The 24,334-nt window shown below is 42.3% G+C and overlaps 1 protein-coding gene and 1 long non-coding RNA gene across 2 annotated transcripts; one reads left to right on the top strand and one right to left on the bottom strand.

Annotated features, from left to right (window-relative positions):
- Window positions 1–2,191: 2,191 nt before the first annotated feature.
- LOC115656540 (riboflavin-binding protein-like) lies at window positions 2,192–22,673 on the bottom strand. Its single transcript, XM_030573357.1, has 6 exons — window positions 22,514–22,673; window positions 21,567–21,666; window positions 20,214–20,342; window positions 12,100–12,211; window positions 5,322–5,554; window positions 2,192–4,576 (listed from the first exon to the last, which is right to left on the bottom strand). Exons 1-6 carry the CDS (start codon window positions 22,659–22,661, stop codon window positions 4,558–4,560), a joined length of 741 nt encoding a protein of 246 aa, XP_030429217.1. The 5' UTR covers window positions 22,662–22,673; the 3' UTR covers window positions 2,192–4,557.
- LOC115656541 lies at window positions 10,931–18,167 on the top strand. Its single transcript, XR_004001690.1, has 3 exons — window positions 10,931–10,960; window positions 12,398–12,532; window positions 17,822–18,167. It is a non-coding gene; the product is annotated as an uncharacterized LOC115656541 (long non-coding RNA).
- Window positions 22,674–24,334: the final 1,661 nt, after the last annotated feature.

The raw sequence follows: 24,334 nt of genomic DNA, 5'->3' as shown, positions 1-24,334 counted from the left end.
AGGCAGAAGGGGAGGTGATATTGGGACACAGTTAAGAGTCAGAGATTAACACAGACTGGAACAGGAAAGCGGAGCTCTTGCTCATGGCACTAGCCATAGAGAAAAGGGAGCACTGCTTAACCGAACTATGGGGCAGAGATAGAGATCCCATTGGCTGTTGACTGTGTTCTTCATTATTTTAACACCTGGTAGGCAGGGGCCTCATTTCAGAAGAATTCTGTGTGTGTGTGGCACAGAGTCCCCTGGACAAAGGGTTTCCCTGTTTACCAACAATTCTCAACTAAGACCTGACAAACTCACTACATCGAATACATTCTTACAGGATAGTTATCCATAAACAATAATATGAAAGGTATCTATAGAAAGCTCATAACTTGTCAAGACTTCTAATCATTGTGAAGTGTGTGAACGGATAATATTTAGGGAATAATGTATACTGAAAGTTTGCTGTATGGACTAGGAGTAGAAATTGGTCTCCAGGAGGTAATGTGTCTAGATGGTCACCCACTCAAGCCAGGAGCTGTCACCCCTCTCTAGTCTGCTGCAGAGGTAATGCAAAGCTCCATTGTCTACCCTTGCCACAGTCAATGGAAAACTGTCCGAGACAATCAAAACCACTTGAAGGTAGAAAAGAAACTGCAACAAGGCAAGAGTTCACCCTTCTGCCCCTGAATAGAAACAAAGGGCTATTTTCAGTATAATAAAGCATAGAGCAAGGCAGTCTGGATCCATTCACTGAGGCAAACCTTGGCAGAGGCGGATGCTTTCATGGCTTGGATCCTGATTATTGAGAAACCAGCCAGCTTTACAACAATTGTGGAAAAGTTTATTAGATTGGCAAGGTGACAACTGATAAATGTAGAGTCAGATTCACGTTTTATGATTTTGTTTCGTAGTGCAATCACTTGTTTTCACCACTCTTGCTTGATTCTGGTCAAACCTTTATTCTTTCTTAAATAAAAACTTCTTCTGTTTTGTTATAAGTGCTCAAAAGCTCTGGGTGATTTACAGGAGCAGTGGCTTAAGATAAAACTGGTAAACCGGGGTACCGTGCTCTCTTGGCGGCAGAGGATCTGGAATTCTTGTGAGCAGCCAGTGCAAGGGGTTAGATATCACTGGGGAACAATTCAAAAGGATTTGAGGATTGGGGTGCACCTACTGTTAACCTGCAAGGCAAAGGAAGGGCTAGCATAAGCCCAGAGGGCTTATGTAGGGTTGGCAGTATCAGGGAGCTGACACCCAATTACCACAAGAGAGACTCCCTCCCACGGGAGGCAGAGGCTAACAATATGACTCAACATCATGGGTATCCCAAGGGGGGCAAAGTTGTGTCAATACATAGAATATTCCCTGTTCCAAACAGCATCATGAATGGGAAGAATTAGGCAATTATTTCTAATGACTATGTCCAAAGTCTGGGGAGGCAAACTGAGATCGTGGGGAGCAACTGTTCCCCTTGACCAAAAACAAATGACACCCTGTCTGGTAGGAATGTATTTCTGCAACTTTTACCTGGAGATGCCAGAGGGACAATCTGGTGCCTGAGTTTATGGGTCTGCTTCTCACCCTCTGCCAATATTTATTTAACATAGATCATTGGTTTCATTCTGAAAACAGCATACACCATTTGCTTTGCTTATAAACTTTGAGATAGCAGCAAAGAGTCCTGTGGCACCTTATAGACTAACAGACGTATTGGAGCATGAGCTTTCCTGTGAATACCCACTTCGTCAGATGCATGAGATGAAACTTTGAGATGTCACACTACATTAACTCTCTAATTAATGTGATATTATCTAAACTGAAAGTCTTCTTCTGCCAACAGGAAAATTACTTCTGCTAGAGGGCAGCCACCTGTGAATTTAAATCCTGGCTTGGTAGGGTTGGACTGGGCTTCAAAATGCATTCCAAATCCTCATGCTTTTTGGACTCTTTATTTTAACCACATTTTCTAAAAATCACTGTTGTCCCTGACAAGGCAGTAGGGCAAAGATGCAACAGGCATCTGAACCATTTAGCTAAGGTGACAATTTTAATGTGGAATGCAAACACACATACACACACACCCATTGTGCAAAGATTTTGTGTGTATATGTGGAGAGGAAACATGAATCATAGCTGGGGGATGGAAGCAGTAGAAGAAGAGTCAAGGAGATCAAAGGGAGGAAAGAAATTAAAATTTGCATCAAGATCTTTCTATTTCATTTATTCCATAGTATTTAGTAATATGCCATGGTTGTGCACCTTCAGTGCACAGTTTGTACATTTGTTTCACTGAGGAGAGAATCAACAATAGGATTGTGTGCCACACATGATTAGATAGACTGAAAACATGCCTGATATCCACTACATGCCAGAAGGCCACCTGTACAGAAACGTAATTTCCAAAAGTAGTGCCTTCAGCATGGGGTACCTGTGGAAATGGTATTGAAATACAGTGTGGGATATGTCATGACCTCCATGAGGAAGCAGTAGTACTACGTTTCCAGGATAGTGGGCAGACCTGGGAATATTTCCTGCAATAGCCAGGACATCTGGGGTTCTGCTTATATCGGCGCTTTTAAAGAGACAGCTTCATATTGACTGAAACTTGGAAAACATTAATTTTTCAGCTAAAAGGAATAGAGATGATTGATAATTTTTTCCGTTTCCTTATTAAGTTTGTAGAAGATCTGCTTCTTCATCACTAGTTTGCTTTGCTTCCTGCTAGCCACTGTCATATCATCACAAACCAGTATATAAGACTTCACAGTCTGAGATATGATTGTGATGCAATAACATTTATATAGGAACTTTCATCCTAGGATCACAAAGCACCTTACAAGCACTAGCTAATTCTCAGGTAGGAATGAGGGACCGGAATTGGTACTTTTGGGTTCTTGTCCTAGCTGTCTACTGTCTCTGTGTGACCTCAGGCAAGTCACTTAACCTCCAATTGCCTCAGGGCATTCTGAGAATTAATTAATGTTTGCAAAGTGCTATGAGCACCACAGATAAATAGTGCAAGAGAAGGTCAAATGACTATAATTATTAATCTCTATTAACATAATTATTAAAAAAGGGAAAGTAGATAGCAACCAATATAAATTAGAACTGATGAAGTGTAAAAAAAGACAAGGGAAGCTAAAGACAACAGGAAAGAATCCATGGCTGGCAAGGCTAAAGTTAATAAGAAGGAATTTCTTAAGTATATTGGGAACAAAAGAAATCCTAGCAATTGTATAGACTCATGGGTCCTGCACTCGCAGTATCCAAGCTCTAGGGATAAGTGCCGTGTCATTGAAAGGCCCCACAGAAGTAGTGTTTTAAGGAGGGATGTGAATGAAGGTGGCAGATGAGCATCTGCGAAGAGGAAGACTGTTCTGGGACTAAGGGACAAGGCAGGAGAAGGCATGAAGCTGAGGATGGCAGAAGGGTTTATTTGTAATGGTTGTGAGGGGGAGCTTGCCTTTGCTCTGGCCATAGCAGTGGAGGGGAATGAAGAGAAAAGGAGAGCAGAGATGCAGTCCGGGGAGGAGTGCTGCTGAAGCTTGCATTTAATGCAGAAGGTGAAGGAAACTAGTGGGGTGGGGGTGGAGATATAGATATGATTACAGCGATGGAGGAGAGAGAGGACATGTTTGCTGGGCATTTGGAACTGAGGCAAGATAAGCAGGGAGACCAGGGAGCCATGTTTGCTGGGGCTCAGGTGGATATGTTCAAGGCTTGGATAAGTGCTTCAGCAGTGGGGAAGAGCATGGGATGGCAGACTGTCGCAATCTCATGAAGGAATGTTTGGCAAGAGATAGCTGCCGTCCAAATTCTTTCCCTTGCTACCGAAACAGATGCTGAGAAAGTGATTTGGGCCAAAATGCAGACTTTGTAAAAATGGCTTCAAAATAATCTAATGCTGGTAGGAATGATTTCATCATTAAAGAAACAATCAAGGTGATAGGAAGCAGAAAGTGTCCCTGATCGGTCTAGCTGTGCGACACCCAGAAAGTAAACAAACACCGGAGGATAAGCATGTTGGATTTTAAAAATGCTTCATTTTATTGCTAATATGAGCCATGATATTTTAAAAGCTATGGCCCAGATCTTCATCTAGTGTAAATCAGCATACCTCTGATTTACACCAGCCAAGAATCTGGCCTGTTGAAACCAAATCCTTCTTTGAATTACACTGGTGACATCACTGAGATATAGGGTGACCAGATGTCCCAATTTTATAGGGACAGTCCTGATTTTTGGGTCTTTTTCTTATATAGGCTCCTATTGCCCCCCACCCCCATCCCGATTTTTCACACTTGTTGTCTGGTCACCGTACTGTGATAGGTGACTTAGAAAAACAGACAGATCCATGGCACTTTACGAGCATCAAAGAGATTGCACAACTGTAACCAAGGGCAGAATTTGATCCACTATTATCAGGATAACGTCCCCTTACAATTAGTACAGATTTTGGTTTAACTTTGGCAATAGTACTGGCGGTGGAGAATGGAAACAGAACATTCTCTGTGACATCCTGAGGCATCAGTCTGGGGATCTTCAGGGAGAATTAGAACCAGGTCCCTTCTGTCACAGAATTTCAAACACCCTGTGGGGATTAATAAAGCTCAAGTTCATACTTTACATTCACACTGTAGGACTCTTGTATAATGACATTGTTTAAAGTAAAAACTCACTAATATTGACCATTTATTGTTACATGTAAAATCATCCCTATATACAGTTTAGTACAGTATAGGTTAGTATCCCCTATGGACTAATGCGGATGTCTGTATATAGTAAGCTATCATTTTGCACCTACACCTTGATGAGGAATTACATTTTCATTTATCAGTAGCCAGCCCCCATTGGCCTCCCCCTGAATGTAATACTCCAGCTCAGTCCAGGCAATGTTCAGCATGAGTTTGTAATCTCAGAGCTGCATCTCCATATTAAAGATTCGAGTGGCTGCAATCTTCTCCATTTATACATACTAAAAACATGATTTACCAGAGGTCCTGAGTCCTCACAACTCTATTGAAATCAATGGGAACTACAGGTGCTCAGCACCTCTGAAAAAAACATCAAGCCCTAAAAATAGTCATTAGGCTTTGGGCCATTTCATTTCAAGTTGCAAGTGTCGTCCTCAACTGGACAATTCAGTGCTAATCTGCCTAGCAGTTCTGTGATATAGAAAAATTAGATAAGGTATAACATGAGCAATTACCACTGATTTAATTTCTTGTGATGTAATCTTTGTGCTCTCCCAAACTTAAACTGGTAGGGCAGCCTGACATTACCCCACTGATCCCCTTCTACTCCCCCAAGCCTTAGAACTACCCTCCAGCACTCACTCTATTTCCACCATTTCCTCTTCCGTTAGGAGCTCAGTCTTTCGCAGTTTACGTCTGCAGGCACGCTCCTCGCTGCTACTGACGCTGGAACTCTCCTCCGAGCTTTCGGAAGTTAAATACTTGATCGCCACTGCATCCTTCTCATTCATTTGCAAGCAGAGGCAGGAGGAGTCGCTCACCTTAAACGAGTTCCCCCACATGCTTTGGCACATGTCAGTCCCATTTGCATACACCTAGATGTCAAACAAAACAGATGAAATAAAAATATCCACCTCACTCATCAAAAACATTTGGACCTGATTTGCCTTTGCCCTTGGTCATTTCTACCAATGTAAAGAGGATCTAAAATATTGCCAAATCAGCCTGATAGTGTGTGAGAAGCACTTGGCATAGCTGCGAACCACTCTGCAAGGTGCAGGGCAAAGAAGAATATAGCTCCTTGTTTTCTAAGTTGTTTTCACATGCTGGGTGCCATAGATGAAAGCCAGTTTGTGTAGGGGCGGGGGGAGGGAGTAACGTGCCAGGACATTCTGACATGTATTTGTTTTAGTGACCTTTGTATCAGACAGAGTTCTGGACGCTGAAATCATAGATTACTCCATGGAACGGTGCAGTCTAACAGATTGGTGGCTATCTAGAATTTTACTGCTGTCAGTATATGTACATCATGGCCATTCAGGACTTCACACAGAGAGAGTACAGGTGGAACTCAGAACAGCCACCCCCTGCTTGTGGGGACCCCAAGGGAAGGCAGAAAGCCACAACATCACCTGCCCTCCCTCAAAGTGAGGTGTCCCCCCCCAGTGCAAGGGGACATGTCCAGCTCAGGGAAATTACAGGCCTCTGTACCAGTTTAAAATGAATCTGTCCTCTATCTTGTTTTGTACCAAAATCTTTTCTGGAAGCACTACCTACAGTGACCTTTATGACCACACTGCAAATAAACCTCTTTGCTGTTTTGTTTATGTCACGGTAACCTGCTGCCCTCCTGGCCTGGACTCAAATAAACATTCATATCTTGTTGGCTGGAGAAGCTAAGAACAGGTAGCCTTTAGGTCAGCAGTGTTGGCAGGTCACATACTTCAGCAAAGCCATGAATAGGTCATTAATGTTATCTTTGTTTGTACTTTGTCCTCCCCATATTTGCTGCTGATTTGTAATATCTTCTGTTTAAATTATTGCAAAAGAGACTTAGATACCCTGCAAAATAAAGCTGATAAAGTACTTGGCATATGCGTGATGGCAAATGAAGCAAGCCTGGGAGTAAGAAGCAGGAAGTATTGTTTAGTGATTGAAGGACTACTGAGGTCTATTTCTGACTTTGTCACTGGCTCACTCTGCAACCTTGGTCTAGTCACTTAACTTGTCTCTGCATTCCTTTGTTAGTGGGGAATGAGTATAATACATACCCCAACAGGGGTATTGTCAGACTAACTCAGGCCTTGGCTACACTACTGCTTTACAGCGCTGCAACTCTCTTGCTCAGGGGTGTGAAAAAAACACCCCCCTGAGCGTTGCAAGATACAGCGCTGTAAAGCCTCAGTGTAAACAGTGCCCCAGCGCTGGGAGCGCGGTTCCCAGTTCTGCAAGCTAATCCCCAGGGGAGGTGGAGTACATGCAGCGCTGGGAGAGCTCTCTCCCAGCGCTGGCGCCACGACCACACTCGCACGTCAAAGCGCTCCCATGGCAGCGCTTTGAAGTTTGGAGTGCAGCCAAGCCCTCAGTGCTTGTAAAGCACTTTGAGATCCCTGCTGGACATTACTATAAATATTCAAAGTATTGTATGGGCTCTTGTTCTCATTGTTATGCAGACACCATCCCCTACATACTGTTATTGCTAATGGAAGTTAAAAGTGTGCAGTGAGGGTAGAAGAGCCCTTGGCCATAAGCATCAGTTCCTATAAATGTGCTGAGTTTCCAGTAGTGTTGAAAGTTCTGTCACCCATGTGTGTCCATATAATAAAGAGAGTCTCTTCCCAGATGATTCACTCTGTGCAAGTCACTCATTTCTCTGTGGCTCAGGGATCATTGGATGAAAGGTGCTATAACTGCAAAGTATTAATGATTGTTATCTTTAGGCTAGATCCTCAGGCCCAGTTCTGTGGGAACAGGCGTGAGGACATCATGTCTGTGAGTTCCACCCTCCCTCCATTTCCCAGAGTGGTCTCTTCTTTTCCTGAAGAAGCTGTCTCTTTCTTTGCTCGGGGGAGGAGGGAGATCTTGTGATATGCAGGAGGTCACACTAGATCAGTTCATAATGGCCTCTTTCGACCTTAAAATTTATTATCTGTGAATAACATGGAGTTCATTCCAAATAGCCATCAAAATCTCTGCACTGTAACATAGCTTTTAAAGCTACAACTGAATGGCAGGGAGCTAGGGTGACCGGGACACTGGGGTAGGGGGGAGTGGAGTCCGCTGGCGGAACCAAAAAAAAAAGCAAAAAAAAGCCAAGTGCTGCTGGCGGAGCAAGCACCTAAATATCAGAATGGTCTTGATTTTATCGGGACATCTGGTCACCCTACAGGGAGCTGGCGTCATCTAAGGGCTGGTCTACACTACGGGGGAAAATCGATCTCAGATACGCAACTTCAGCTATGTGAATAACGTAGCTGAAGTCGAAGCATCTAAGATCGAATTACTCACCGTCCTCACGGCGCGGGATTGATGTCCGCGGCTCCCCCTGTCTATTCCACAACTCTGTTCGGGCTGGTGGAGTTCCAGAATCGATATAAGCGCGTTCGGGGATCGATATATCGTGTCTAGATGAGAAGCGATATATTGATCCCCGAGCAATTGATTGCTACCCACCGATACGGCGGGTAGTGAAGACGTAGCCTAAGCTGCAGTTGCTGGAGGTGCTATGCCTGTGGAGCGCAAAGGCAGGCAGCATGCCACTAACTTTCACCTCTTTTTTGAACACGTGCTCTCTCTAGTGCAGGTCTGAGACTGCCAGTCTGTGGCCTAGATCCCTTATTGCTCTCTGTGCATTAAGTGGGCAAGGGGCTCTGCATCCTTTTTTCCCCTGCACACTCAGAACAGGAAAAATCTAGCCCTCTGGCTGCACCTTCTCTATGTCTGTCCCTTTCACTGGCTTACGGCTTATTCCTTCAGGTCCTGGCTATTTCCTTGCATCCTGCTGGTCAATTCAGGAGCCAGTAAAATCTGTAAATATGCCTTCCTTATTCCCTGATGTAAGGGACATTTCTAGATTGAGCCCTCCAAATCACTCACTCATACTTGGTAGATCAATCGTATGCAATTCACTTTATTCTGATCTTGCTGCTATGGCTACAGGATAGTCAAAACACTGCAGTGCATAAGCACTGTCCAGAATCGACAAAGCATAGCAGCCCTCACACTGGTGCAGAGGCTTTTCATGTCTCCATGCCTCGGGCTATATTCTACCTGTGGGCTTTGCTCTAAGTTCTTTCTGATGAGTGCTTTGCATGCAGAACAAAGATACAATGTGGCTCATAAATTTTAAGATAGCATGTGTAAAACTGGCTAGGATCCATTGTACATTTTTGATATGCAGCATTAGTTCCAAATACTCCTTCCAGCCATTCACATGTCAAATGCATGGCTGTTGATTGCTTCACCATATGGGATCAAGGCAGTTCAAGAAATAAAGCATCTGTCTGCAATGCACTGACATTCGAGAACTCTCTATGCCTTTTGCATATCAGCAACTTCCCTTCCAGAAGCTCACTCCAAACGCAAGCAAAGTCTGACTTTTTCAGCATTTCATTTTAACCCTGAAAGCATGTTTTTTTTTTAATAGTTTGGACAGTGCTTTGAGGTGTTTTGGCTATTGCCATGTAAACAGGCAGAATACTATTAATTTGAATAACATACCGCAGGGGTTCTCAAACTTCATTGCATCACGACCCCCTTCTGACAACAAAAATTATTACAGGACCCCAGGAGGGGGGACCGAAGCCTGAGCCCACCCAAGCCCCACCACCCTGGGGGAGGAGTGGGGGGAAAAAGCCAAAGCCCCACTGCCCTAGCCCGAGTCATTAACACCTGTAAAAAACAGGAGTAAAACATAACGATTGTGATTGGGCAGCATTATACACCCCTTTTCTACAATTGTTGATGATCACAGAAGGTCAAGGCCATGAATAATCAGACCCATGTACTTTGGCACTGAATGTATTTTTTATACGACGTACATTTCCTCTCCTCAGCTCCTCTCACGTGTATATTGTTTGTACAACACAAATATCTAACTGAAAGATTTGAAGATATGATTTGTTTTGTTCTATAACCAAAAGCCTCTATATCCATTATCATACATGTTTCTTGCCATTTAACTAAAATTGCAATAAAGAACAGTTGATCCTAAAAACCATTAACACATACACAAGCTCTCTCACCGACAGAAGTTGGTCCAATAAAAGATATTACCTCACCCACCTTGTCTCAATAATATTTTTGTAGCTTTTAGTGTCAAATGAAATGATTATTGCCATGGAAATGAATGTGGAGTAGCAGAGAGCTTGCTTTGGAGAAACCTCTTCTATACTCCCTTTCCAATCATCATGAGCAGTATTTGGTGATAACCCTGGCCAGCAAGGGGTGTGGCTACGTGTTTAGCTTAAGAAATGCAGTGTCTGGTTCCAGTTGATAAGACTTCTGGATTTGCTGCCTGGTCTTTCCCGGCTGATGGATATATTTTCTTTAAAAATAACTACCAGTGAATTTAGGGATGGTGAAAGATGAGAGAAGGTTTCAGCCCATCTCCAGAACAGGCACAAAATGAGCAGAGACCAGCTTTAGCTATCGGAAGGGTGCTCAGAGCCAATTTTCTGAGGTGCTATTTTCCGTCTTTGCTTCAGGCAGAGCTGTGTGGATCCTCAGCACTTCTGAAAGTCAAGGCCTTAGTCTCCACAGTCCATTCATTTATAGTCTTTTCTGCAGAGTCTGTCACTTGTGGTGGGTTTTGTAATGCAGACACCAATCCCACATCATCTCCTCTCACAGAGGCCATTACATGGCCTACAGGTGGCAACTGCAGTCATTCGCAACCATCCCATTCCACCTCTCAAGCTAGTGACTTGGAGGTGAACAGCTTTGCAAATATAGTACTGGTCTTCACCAATGAATTTTCAATTCAGTCCCCATCCTTTGTCATGAGGGAACTGTGCTGTGTGAGCAGTTCTCACAGGCTCATTTAAACTAAATCTTTATTAATATTCAAAACCCAGTTACTGTATTACAGTCCCACACTACACAATTTTCACCTGATCCACAGGCCACTGAAGTATGTGGAAAGACCCCCATTTACTTCAATTAACTTTGGATCAGGCCCCAGACAATTTTTTTCCCTAGGATTCCTCAGTGTCCTCATTTGAGCCTTCATTTTATACTCTTGCTCAGCAGCTCAGATTTTTATCAGAAGGACTGGGTGAGCTCTTATAAAGTCTGTCAGTGCTTATGCCCACGTCCAGACTAACCCGCGGCATCGGCGGGTTAAAATCGATTGCTCGGGGATCGATATATCGTGTCTACTCTGGACGCGATGTATCGATCCCCGAGTGCGCTTACATCAATTCCGGAACTCCATCAACCCGAACGGAGTTCCAGAATCGACATGGAGCGCCGTGGACATCGATGCCGCGCCGTCTGGACGGGTGAGTACCTCGATTTTAGAAATTCGACTTCAGCTACGTTATTCACGTAGCTGAAGTTGCGTATCTAAAATCGATTTTAATACCCTAGTCTGGATGTGGCCTATGTTTAACCAGCAGGGGTCTGAGGAGGATATAGGAAGAGTCTAAGGATTTCCACATCGATTTGGAGGACAAACTCTTAATAATATATGGAGATATACCTGTCTCATAGAGCTGGAAAGGATCTTGAAAGGTCATTGAGTCCAGCCCAGTCCCCTGCCTTCACCAGCAGGACCAAATACTGATTTTGCCTCAGATCCCTAAGCAGCCCACTCAAAGATTGAGCTCCTAACCCTGGGTTTAGGAGGCTAATGCTCAAACGACTGAGCTATCCCTCCTCTAAGGGCAAAACAGGCATGAGTGCAAAAGTACAAACAGGATAAAGATGCATCAACTCTAAAGGGCAAATATTTAAAAAAATGTGATTTAAGAGCTTACATCCCATTTTCAAAAGAGACATAAGCACCTAGGAGCTCTCATGGAAAGTCCATAGGACGTAGGCTCTTAATTCACACAGACATTTCTAAAATTTTTATCCACCATCTCCTTTTGTTTTAGTCTCAATATTTCTCTACATTTCAGTATTTAGACCAGTGGTTCTCAGTTAGGGGTTCATGTATGCTCTACAGTGAAATATATGTACAATATTTATATTCCCATTGATTTCTTTTATAATTATATGGTAAAAATGAGAAAGCAAGCATAGCGTGCTGGAACACTTTTGTATTTTTTATGTCTGAGTTTGTAAGCAAGTAGTTTTTAGGTGAGGTGAAACTTGGGGCTACACAAGATAAATCAGACTCCTGAAAGGGGTACAGTAGTTTGGAAAGGTTGAGAACCACTGATCTAGACAATACAATGGTTAAAATATCAGTGGCCCCTGAACCTTGTCTACTCCTTGCAATCCTGCTTCACCCAAGGTGAGAAATTAAATAAGAAAAAATCTGGTATAGACAAAACCTGGAATTGTAGAAGTCCAAAGAATTTACCTGTTGAATTTTTTTCCCCAAAGACTTTTTTGATGAGTTAACCCCTCAGGAAGTAGCACTCACTGTCTTTTAATTCTTTAGTCCTGTAATTGATCCGGTGTGCTTTCTTACCTTATCGTAGGAGATGCATTCATTTTGACAGTGGTTCTCTCCATTTTCATCCCACTCCCAATCTGTCATCCAGTTGCGGACGCAGGTGAAGTCATTTTTACATGCTTCATACCTGCATGGAGTTAGTGGGGAGCAGAATGTAAAATTATTTACTTCCTTGTTCTTCAGAGATGTCACTGGATTACACTGATGTCATACAAAGAAGGGTGCCTGGGTTCTGCTAATACCCTGTGCTTACATAGCACTTTTCCTCCAGTGATCTCAAAGACATGAACATATTATCTCCTTTTTACTGTAGGGAAACTGAGGCAAACTCCATCAGTGATCCATGGGCTTTCTGCTCTCTTATGCCCAGGATCTACAAGGAGCCAAAACTGGACAGCAGCAGCCATGTGGGGCAGGCACCTCAAGAACAGACCATCCTCAGAGAGAAGTGAGGAATTTTTATATTTACAAAAGGAAAGAAGCTAATGCCAGTTTGAAGGGTGCTGTAAACAGTCTGTAAAGCCTCTGAGTGCCAGCTGCTGGGACTGGACAACGGGGATGGATCACTCCATAACTGTTCTGTTCATTCCCTCTGAAACCTCTGGCACCGGCCACTGTCAGAAGACAGGATACTGGTGGACCACTGATCTGACCCAATGTGCCTATTCTTATGTTCTAAAGAAAGGGGGAAAGCAATCAATTAACGAGCAATTAAATAAGATCATATAAAAATAGTCCAAGAGCCCAGGTTCACTATTTCTAGGGGGTTGAAGCTGGGGGCAGAAGAGAGAAACGTTAAAGGAGCCCAGAGGACTATGGTTTGATAAGATCTGTTTTAAATGACAGTTAAATAAAAAAGCAAGTGAATTATTTGTAATCGTCAAGTACTGTAAACTGTTAGCCTATATAGGGAAAAAGTAACTTATTACTGTTACCCTCATGCTTCCTCCCTCTCCTATTGTTTGTTATATTTACGTATTGGGCCTTATCTTCCCTAAAGCCCAGATTTTGGAAACACTTACACACCAGCATACTGCTGTGTGTCTGAGGCCTGGTCTATACTACAGAGTTATGTCGAAGTAAGGCAGCTTATGTTGATGTAACTCTGTAAGTGTCTACACTAAAGTGTAACTCCCACTGACGTAACTCGTCCGCTATACAAACTTAATAACTCCACCTCTGCGAGAGGCATAGCACTTAGGTTGATGTAGTTAGGTCAATGCAGTGTCCGTGTAGATACTGTGTTGCTTACAGTGACTATTGCTGCCTTTCAGAAGCCATTCCACAATGACAGTTAAATCGGAGCAAGTGCTCCTGGTGAGGACATGCACCGCCAACACAAGGAGCGTGGTGTGGACATGCAAAAGCAATTTACTTAGTGCGGTGGCTATACATTGTCGTAACTTAGATCAACTTAATTTGTAGTGTAGACTTGCCCTGAGTAGTTTCAAAGATTTCAGTGGAATTACTCATCTGAGTAACCCCAAGAGTTCCAAAATCATGAGCCAGGACCAGAAAAATCAAGATTGGCTTAAAATCATGCACATTTTTAAAAATAAGATATTTAGTGGGTGTTTTCAATTTGCTTTCTATTTTTGAATATTCAGGGAACACTCAGGTCCCTTTTTCAAGGTTTTCTCTGCAACCATGAAGGCTAGAAACTTTTAATTAAAGATGAGAATCTCACATATTCACATGACTCCAGAAGCTGGGGCAGGACTCAAAATCAAATTGCAAAAGTTGTCACTATTGTACACACAAAGTTAAGCCCTAGTTTGTAAGCTCTTTAGGGCAAGGACTATCGCTACTAATCGATTTGTACAGCACCTCACATAGGGTGACCAGATGTCCCAATAAAATCGGGACCGTCCCGATATTTAGGTGTATGTCCTGCATCCCAACCGATGCAATTTGTCCCAATAGTTCGCTCTGCCGGCAGCACTCGGCTTTTTTTTTTTTTCCCTCCGCCAGTGGACACCCTTCCCCCATGTGTCCCGATATTTTCTCCCTCCTATCTGATCACCTTAACCTCACACAATGGGGCCACAATCCTTACTAGGATTTCAGGTGCTGGTGTATTATAAATGATAAGAACAACAATGCATTCACATCCAAATTCAGCCCCTAGTCTTTGAAAACTTAGGAGTGAACAAAGCTATTTTAAACTTGTTTTCTATACAATGTGTGCAACAAGCTGAAAATACTTTTGGCTCACATTTTCACATTCAGTCAGTTTTCAACAGCCAAGCTTTACGATGCAGTAATCACTGGTAGTGCTGGAGTGGACTTTTGATACCAGGAATGCAGCTCAGCAGTGATACAATGACATGTTAAATTTTAAATTGTACGAGTTCAACTTTTCAAGGATAGCCTTTGGCGAACTCTGAGCAGAACAATCTAGGAAGTGTGTTGTCCAAAGTCCTATGTTGCTTTGTTGATCACAAGTCTCTCTCCATTTTGAAAAAGGACTCAAATCCGTTTCCATCACACCCCCTTGTGGGGGTAACAGCAAGAACAGATGGAGAACAAATGAGATCTGAACTGAGCAACAACTGGGTGGGAGAATGGAATAGTCCCAAGCCTGCCCACATGTGAATCTGCTGTTGGACTATGGGGTCCTGTTGGCAGTGCAGGTCATAGACTGGCCAATTCTTATGATCCAGCCTTAATATGCCACTGACAGGCAGGCTTGGCCAGTACTAATGTGCTGCTGTGTCCGGTGCTGGTATAGCTCTCAACATCAGGGCTTCAGCAATTATGCTCCAATTTAGCACATGCTTAACTTTAAGCATGTGCTTAAATCCCTCTCTCTTCAGCAAAGCAGTTATAAACACGTGCTTAGGAGTATTGCTGAATAGGGGGCTTAATGCTGTCCCACGGGAACCTGAATTAATCACTATTTGTATTTATCATCTATATTAATAATGAGCAGAGTCCTCCGGTCAAGATCAGCGCCCCATTGTGCTGAGTGCAATACATACATATAAGAAGAGACAGTCCCTGTTTTTCATAGGCTTTTTTGTTTAAGTCTCAAGGGGGAGCCAATTATGGGGAGCAAAATTATGCAAGGTCCTGACATCTGAAGGGATTCATGCTGTCCAGAAACCCACGCATGGCTCCTTAAGGCATGAAAAAAGGCTTGTGAAAAGCACAAAGGCAAACTTGAAAGCCCCTCACACCAGCCAGCAGGCACCCTAAGGCTGTGGCTACACTGTATCTTAAGTTGAGGTCAGTTATGTTGCTCATGGGTGTGAATTAGCCACTCCCCCTGAGCGACATAATTTGTGCTGACTTAAGCGTGGTGTGGGAGAGCTTCCCCTGCCGACAGAGCGACTGCCGCTCATGGGGGCTGGAGCAGTGAAGCCGATGGAAGAGCTCTCTCCCATCAGCTTAGAGCGACTACGTTAGAGAGCTTATGGCGGGACACTTGCACTGCTGTAAATTCTCTAATGTAGCCATAGCCTAAGACTGATCTGTTTTTCGCAGGGCACATTACTTCACTGCTAGGTATTTTTATTTTGGAGCTAATTCTTATTTGAAAGTTCAAGATTTTTCAGAATTCATGCTTCCCCTTCTGACAGGCAGGGACCTGTTTGACAGATGGATCAGAAAGAAAGCTGCCCACAGGGCTCTGCACAGTTCATAGGGATTTTCAAAGAGAACGGTTTTAATGCTGATGAGAGCAGGAAATCCTAAAACAATAGGAAGAAAGGGGAAGGCCCCAGGCTAGTCAGATGAATTTATTTTAAATGAAATCACGGCTCTCTCAGAATCTTGCGCACATTTCTGGCCACAAAGACTACAGTACACAGCAGGCACATTCCCAGCCCATGGAGAAAGTAGGTCACTTCCCCAGGAGTGCTGCAGCATACTAAAAGGACTACTACAAGTACAATGTGGAAAATCTTGGAAATGCTACTTTGGAATGTCAAGGGGAGCGGGAATTTTGTTCAAAATACCTTTTTAGTCTCTGGCCTTGGGTGGGACGAGAGAATGGGAATGACACTGAAAAATGTCAGACACGCACCCATGCATATAATATATTGGGTCATTTGTATATTTGTGTCCTATGCCAGGTGTATATGACACCAAGTGGAGTACCAGATGAGTGGGATGCATAAGAAATAGGATGGGAAGTAATACTGCAGATAGATAAGTACTTCTTATTTGTTTACAGCAGAACTCACTATCTTCTTGGTGCTTTCCAGACATTCAAGAAGGGACAGACCTTGTCCCAAGGAGCATAAACTCCCCAACCAAAATGGTCTTTTCTTCAAGGTTACAAAACATGATTTACCAGCTGGTTCTGTTTATATTCAGCTAAACCACATGAGGAAAACTGGAGTGCTTTGTAACTACTAAGGCTGCTTTCCACCACCCTGGCAGTGGAAAAGGGGCCTTAAAATGGGCATAAATTACATGGGCTATGCGTATTTTCCTCCACCATTATGCTGTTCTTTAATTTTACATAACAGATATACAAAAAGTCATTATCTGATTGATGCGGATTGTACAAGGTTTATTCTACCTTTCAGTGGCAACTCATATTGCCTGTTATGGGCCTGCTCCAAAGTCCACTGATATCCAACAGAAAGACTCCAAGACCATCAAGGGTATGGTGCCTAACTCCTATTGATTTTAAGGAAAGTTAGGTGCCTACATATCTTTGAGGAGGGTTTCTCAAACAGGGAAAGCCTGTTTCCTACACAGGCATATGTAGGGAAAGCCCCTGGCAGGCCACGCTGGTGTTTACCTGTCCCGTCCTCAGGTCCGGCCGATCGCGGCTCCCACTGGCTGCGGATTGCTGCTCCGGGCCAATGGGAGCTGCTGGAAGCGGCGCAGGCTGAGGAACTTACTGGCCAGTGGGAGCCACAATCGGCCAGACTTGCGGATGGGGAAGGTAAAGGCACCGGTCCGGCCCGCCAGGGGCTTTCCCTACACAAGCAGCGACCCCTGTTTGAGAAACCCTTTGAGAATCTGGGCCCAACTGACTACAATGAGCTTTGGATCAGGCCTTGAAACAACAGATGAGATTGCAGAACAGAGTGGAAGTCGTCTCCTCACTTATTGGTCTGATCACTTCCCTCTGAATTCTTTCCATAGTCCTCCCATCCATGACTGCATCAGATTTAAGTTTCTTGCCAACACCTTCAAAATGCTATATAACTCTGCCCGTCCCTTCGACTGTCCATGTTTCATGTCACTCCCTTGCTCCCTTTGCTCCACCAACGATGCTGTCCTCAGTTGCTCATTTATCAGCTTTTCACATAACACCCCTCCTGGCCCTTGTCCATGCTGCTTCTTATGCATTTTGAAGTTATCACCTTCCAGAGTTCATCCATGAGACCCTTATCTCTCCATATTTAAGTTCCTCTTGAAGCCCTGCTTTTGCCATGCTGCCTATTGTGAATCATGGTGACATGTACATAGAGTAAAAATTAGAGAAAAAAGTGATATGTTGTTTCCCATTCCCCCAACCCCTGTCTACGTATCTGTCTGTTTATCCTTGGGGCAGGGATTGTTTTTTCTTATCTGTCTGGAAAGATCCAAGCATATACTAGCATCACCATAAATAAGAAGACAGCTATTCCTATACAAATACTGTATATAAGAGATGGGCCCAACCTGGAATCTATTATCCAAACACCTTCAAATTTCAGTGGTGGTGGTCTTGGATTTGAATCCACAGAGCTGAGCTTATCCAGTCAAGTTAAAGCTCTTGGTCTCTATCTCCCAGGCACTCAAAACTCTGGGCACAGCATATCTAAAAGACCGCTGAAAGCTCCAGGATTAAAACCACGGTCAACGATTCTGCTCTTCCAGCAAAATGGAATTTTCTACAACAGGATAAAAATCGTTGGTGGAACACACGAGCTTTATCCTTCTTCGACCTGCCTTCTCTAGCTTTAACACAGAGCAGAGTGGACAGATTTTAAAAAAAAAACACAACCCACCTCACCCAGTGCACTCAATGCCCCACTGACAACTACGTGGATGAAACAAAACAATCACTACGCTCTCAAAGGAACTCCCACAGAAAAACAATAAAAGACAAAAACACCCTGTCACCCACGGGTGAACAGGTTTCACAAAGTGATCACTCTGAACCTGACTTATCAGACCTCATCCTCAAAGGAAACCTGCACACACCTTCAAAAGGTGAGCCTGGGAATTTAAGTTCTTAACTTTTCCAGATACTGAAAATCAGGGGTGGCCAATCTGGGGCTCAAGAGCCACCTGCGGCTCTTCAGAAGTTAATATATGGTTCTTTGTACAGGCACCAACTCCAGGGCTGGAGCTACAGGCGCCAACTTTCCAATGTGCCAGGAGTGCTCACTGCTCAACAGCTCTGCCCCAGGTCCTGACCCCATTTCACCCCTTCCCCCAAGGCTCTTGCTCCTTCCCCCGACCGAGCCTGCCCTGCCCTCGCTCCTCCCCCTTCCCTCCCAGACACTCCTGCACACTGTGAAACAGCTGATTGTGGCAGGAGGCACGGGGAGGCACTGATCAGTGGGTGCCGGCGGGTAGGGGGCACTGAGGGCGGTAGGGGGGGAGCTGCTGGGGGGCTGCTGACATATTACGGTGGCTCTTTGGCAATGTACATTGGTAAGTTTTGGCTCTCTCTCAGGCTCAGGTTGGCCACCCCTGCTATGAATCATGGACTGAATAGAGATCAGGGCGCTGGAACAGTTTTTAGAGTGGGGGTGCTGACAGCCGTTGAACCAAGCTGTAAACCCTGCATATAAAGGAAACCACTTCAAGCCAGGGGGTGCGGCAGCCCATGATCACCTCTAGTTCCAGCACCTATGATAGAGATACTGGATTTATGTCTTATTACAACAATTGGTAACCTACTAAAACCCATCCCCAGCTTCCCCCTCCCTTTTCCCCTATGACTGGACACGTATTTAAGGGGCATTTCACCTTGAATGCTCTCTTGAAATGTATTAAGTACTTAAGCTAAACAATCTGTTCCATCTTGTATTTATCTGTGATACTCTGAGTACATTTCCCAGACTTGAAGGGCTCTGTGTAAGCTGGAAAGTTTGTCTCTTTCACGAACAAAAATTGGTCCAATAAAAGATTCTCTCATCAATTTGAATGGAAGACAGGTGTCTAAATCTTCTAGACTGCTCTGAACATCTCAACCATTATTTGTACTACAGTCACATCATTATCCCAGTAAAGCCAAAATTCTCTAGTTACCATGCACAAGCCTAAAAGTAATAGAGAAAATAGATCAAATGCATTTTTCCAGCTCCTATATGTGCTCTAACATAGCTTTGCTAAATACCAAGGTTTCATGATTTAAGATCTAAATTTTACATCTCTCTTTATACCTATACATAGATGCTGGGTCTGGATCACTGGAAAATCAGAATTCTCACTTCTCCAGTGGGATACAAGAAGTCTAGACCTGATGATTGCAAGATATTGGGCTTAAAACTATCCCACTACATGCCTTGCATCTCAAAAAGTAATTTTCACTGCCTGCTTTTATCTGAGTTGTATTTGGGGGAAGAAAAAATTAATTATTTTTGGGTTAGATCATTATCATTTTTATTACATGACGGCTGTTTGAAAACTGCTCTGAAATATGGAGTATTAGATATAGTTTCAGCAGAGATGGATTAGTAGACAAAGCAGGTGAGAGGCAAAAGGTTAAAAATAAATTAAATGTATTACATACATTCATTTATGTTAGTTTATCCCATGATTCCACAGCGTACTTAAGAGATACAGAAATAAAGGAATTGTTCTATATCATGGGCACATATTTAGATAATATATGTGATTATGCTGCTCACATAATTTGTATTTCCAAACCCATTATAAACCGTTATACAAACTAACTTTATACTAGACTTGGAGATGTCACTGAGTACTGCCCGTGCCAGCTATGTTATTATTTACAGAGTAATAAATTCAAAGGGGAAAAATTAGAGGTGTAGGAGAAAAAAAGAGAAGTTGAACAAAGAAGGGAGCTAAATGATGCCAGAGTTCTATCAAATTTTGTTGCCACTGCTTGGGAGGGTCATTACTGCACATTTGTGGCTACCCCTTACACGAGTAATGCAGGTATCTCAAATACAACTAAAAATATGAGCAGTGTAAAGTGTTAAACCTACCAGTCATCACAGAAGTTTTGGCACAAAGGAACAAACTCAATACCAGCAGTGTAGTTGGGATTGATCCAATGAGCAGCATGCGGGGAACACTGGTAAAAGCATTCAATTTTCTTCATGTAATCCTCACAGCTACAGTGAGTGAGAAAAACAACAATTAAGTCTGCTTCTCAGCATCCGAGATTATAGTCCACACTTTCCAACAGGTTTCAACAGGACTCATCACTATCGATTAGCTGGAGCAGTTTAAATCCAGCCTCTCGTTCGATTTGTGTGTAGATTCTAAACTCGTTTCTTTGATGTTGGGTGCAGCTTCTGCCTGTGTAATTACTGGAACTGGACAAATCATGCAAAAAAGTTCATAACTATTCACTCATTTTTAAATGAATTCATTCATCATATTTGGGCTTCTTGTGTATTTGCTTTATATAAACATCTGAGCCACTGAGTTTTTGCGGGCACAAAATGGTCAATTTCAAGGCAATAATAAAATGTAGCATCAAACCACAGCAGAAAGCTTGTTTCTGTGTTATATTCTCATGATTTCACCAGTATTTAGATTTTCTCTAGTCCAGCTAAAGTTACTGAAAAACCACAGATTGTAGTTGTTCTCCTGGGAGTGGCAGGAGATAGCTATTACTTTTCCAAATATGTTTGTGCTTAATTGTTTTGCACTTTCATTCTTTTATTTGTGTAGCCTGACATATTTTATAACTCTAAAAATCAAGCAACGAACTATAAGACTCAGTTAGGAAAACATTTTGTATGGTTACAAGGCTCACGAGACTACAAATGTTTTTCTCATTATTTGCAAGTTTCCTTTCTGGCTTTCCTTTTACATTTTGTTTTTTAAGACAATCTAATTTATCTGTTTTTTTTAAACAAGGGACAAGGCCCTGTTGATACTGTACAAATCATGGGCTAGATTCAATGGCATGCTCCAGCTGCTTTGCACTGCTACAGCAGTACAAAGCAGGCATGATTGTAAATGTGGCTTAACCAGCCAGTTAAACCAGGTTTGTTACTGGTTTATATTGCCAGTGGTTGCACACCAGAGAGAACATTTTTTAAAAGAGCAGGTCTTAAGAGCTGTCACTCCCCTTCATGAAATGGCAGAAGCCACTCTGCCTGAATAAAGTGTGAGTAAGACTCCATGGATTTTTGGGTGAGGAGAGAAGGAGCAAAGAGGAGCTGGGCAGATGAGGGACCAAGATGGGGGCAGCCACTTTAGGAAACATCTCCAGAAAAACCTATTGAGTTTCCATCATAAATTCCAGGGGGAGTTAATGTTGGCAGTTTCAGCTATTGTGGAATAGTCCTATTGAACCAGGACAGACAATATCAAAGATGACTTACGATTTACTGAGATTCCCACATCTGTTCCAGGAGCTGTTGCTTACTTGAATTACTGGTGAATGAGCCAACTGCTCTGTGAAGTTTGCATAGCAACAGGAAGCTGTTGGAAATAGAGACTACAGTGAGGGTTTACTTTAACACTCAAAATTTGGAAAACTCAAAATTTAGAATTAATTTTTTTGGCACATAATCCAAAATGGTAACAGTTGGGAGGGAAGCTTTACAAAAGGAAGACTTTCTATGATTTGTAAGTGAATGATCTTGGAAATGACAACGTGACCGCTGATTAAGTGGGACTGAACTGGCATCAATATTGTTTTGCAAGAATGTATTCAGTCAGTGCCAAGAAGCTAAGTGGTGTTTAACCAGCTGTCATATGCTGGAGGAGTGAAATTTCTGAACTCCAGCCTTTTAATACTGATGTTACCAAATAAAGAAGAAAAAAAGATGACATGCAGTGAATATTGGTTTTATTCTTATATTTATATCCAGTACAGCATGTTAATTTTCAGTGTTTTCATACTTTTTAATCAGGTCAGAAAGTTAATTAGGACAATAATTTGTGCACTGATAGATCACAGTCAAGACAATTATGTTGTATTTTAAATATTCTCATAATTAATCGTATCAGGCCCAAATTATCTCTAGTGTAAGGTTAAGTAAATAGAGTACAACAGGATGAAATCTGTGTCATACATTTTTGAAGTTCAGTTACTGAAGCCAATATTTTTGAAACCGATCTCAAGGAGAGCATTATCTAGCTCTGCATTCGGCACTGGATGTAGTAAGGAAAAAGCCAATAAAAGTTGCTTTTCAAACAAAACTCTTATTGTAAATATTGCACAGTCTTAAAGTAATTAAAAGTGTGGTAGGGACTGTTAGTCGATACAAAGGTCAACTTTTAAACTATTCTGAAAATTCTCTGTCAAAGGTTAAACAGCTCTTACATTCAGAGTATAGCGTGCATTCATGCATGTCAAGCTCAGGGCTTGGTCTATGTTTGTGAGTCCTCCCCTCCAGACATCTATCCCTTTTGCAGTTAGATGTTGCCAGGATAGCAAAAAATAGGACTACAGCAAACGTGAACATCTTCATTCTGCACTTGGCCTGTACGGAAAGAAGACATTTCAGCGAGGTCCTTTATCTCTGAGAAAAGTTTGGTATGAAATTTCAGCTCTATTATAAACACTAATAGGAAGGACTGTTTAGAAAAGGAGAAAAATTAAAGAAAGTGCTAAGCAGAGATGAACAGACAAGTATTTATACGTGTATTTGTCCCCTTTCTCTTTCACAATATCTTAATATTATTAACAGCCAAGATTTTTAAGCCAAGAGGGACAAATGACTGAGATCAAGAACCTCAGGCACTAAAACTTAACACAGCTTGAGATTCATGGGAACATACACATTGTCATATTATATCAGGCTAGAGGTCTATCTGGTCCAGTAGCCTGTTTGGGACAGTGGCTGGCACTAGCTGCTTCAGAGGACAGTGGAATAATAATAATACCTATTTCTTATACAGCACTTTTCATTGATAGATCTCAAAGTACTTTATCCTCACAGATAGGGAAGTGTTACTATCCCCGCTTTACAGATGGGGAACTGCGGCACAGAGGCAAAGTGACTTACCCAAGGTCTACCATCTCTATACAGTCATTATTTTGTATACCTCTATCTTGTCCCCACTCATTTATCTCCTCAAATTAAATAGTCCTAATCTTTCCCATCTCTTTTCATATGGAAGTTTTTCCAGACCTCTCTAATCATTCTTGCTGCTTGTTTCTAACCCCTTGATTTTTCTGCTACATCCTTTTTGAGATGCAGTGGCTATAACTGAAAGCCATATTTCAGGAAAGGTTAGACTATTGACTTATATAATGGAATTATAATATTTGCCATATTGTTTTCCATTCCTTATGCATCCTAACATTTTTGTTTGCTTTTCTAACCTCTGGTGCACATTAAACATCCTTGAGCTAGCCACAGTAATGACTGGGGATAACATTTTCAAAAGCACTTCAGTGACTGAGGACCCTCATTCCCTAAGTCATTTTTTAAAGTGGGACTTAGCTCCTAAGTCACTTTGGCTTTCTTAAAATTTTGCTCCAGGTGTTTTTTACTGATTTTTTTTTCAGTTAATTTATAACTTTGTAAAGTGTACCAATTAGGCAAAAATATTATTGCGATAACTTAGATACAAGCAATAGGTTAAAAAATAAAAATAAATCATGGATAGCAAAGTTAGTTCTAAACAGTTAATTTAAAAAACACAATAAATGATTTCAGTTCTCCTATAAATACACTGGTGTAAATTTACCATGTTGTAACTCCAGTGACCTCACTGGCTTTACAGCATGGATGAATTTGTTCCATAAGTCCCAGGTTTCTGCTGAATCCTGCAGAAAATTGTGCTTTACAAACAGTTACAGGTGAACTCATTCTAATGAATTTTAAGACAATGGGCCAGATCTTCAGCTGGTGTAAACTGATGTTGCCTTCTTGAATTCAGTGGGGCTCTGCTGATTTACAAAAGCTGAGGATCTTTCTGCATCTTCTACAGATGATGAATCCAAAAATAAAAGATAAAAATAACTCTGAGACCAACATTTCCCCAAAATACAGATTGCAAAAGTATGTTAGTGAACTATTTATGTAAATCTAAACCACATAAACCACATCATAATTATTTGTGCCTATTATGAAAAATAACCTGCAATCCTGAGGGAAAACTCCCCATGAACTTTATTGGAGAGTTTTGCCTGAGT

The sequence above is a fragment of the Gopherus evgoodei genome, chromosome 8 (assembly GCF_007399415.2).
Source record: "Gopherus evgoodei ecotype Sinaloan lineage chromosome 8, rGopEvg1_v1.p, whole genome shotgun sequence".
NCBI classification, from domain to species: domain Eukaryota; kingdom Metazoa; phylum Chordata; order Testudines; family Testudinidae; genus Gopherus; species Gopherus evgoodei.
The sequence above is the reverse complement of the archived record's forward strand: the minus strand, read 5'-3'. Positions and strand labels throughout refer to the sequence as shown.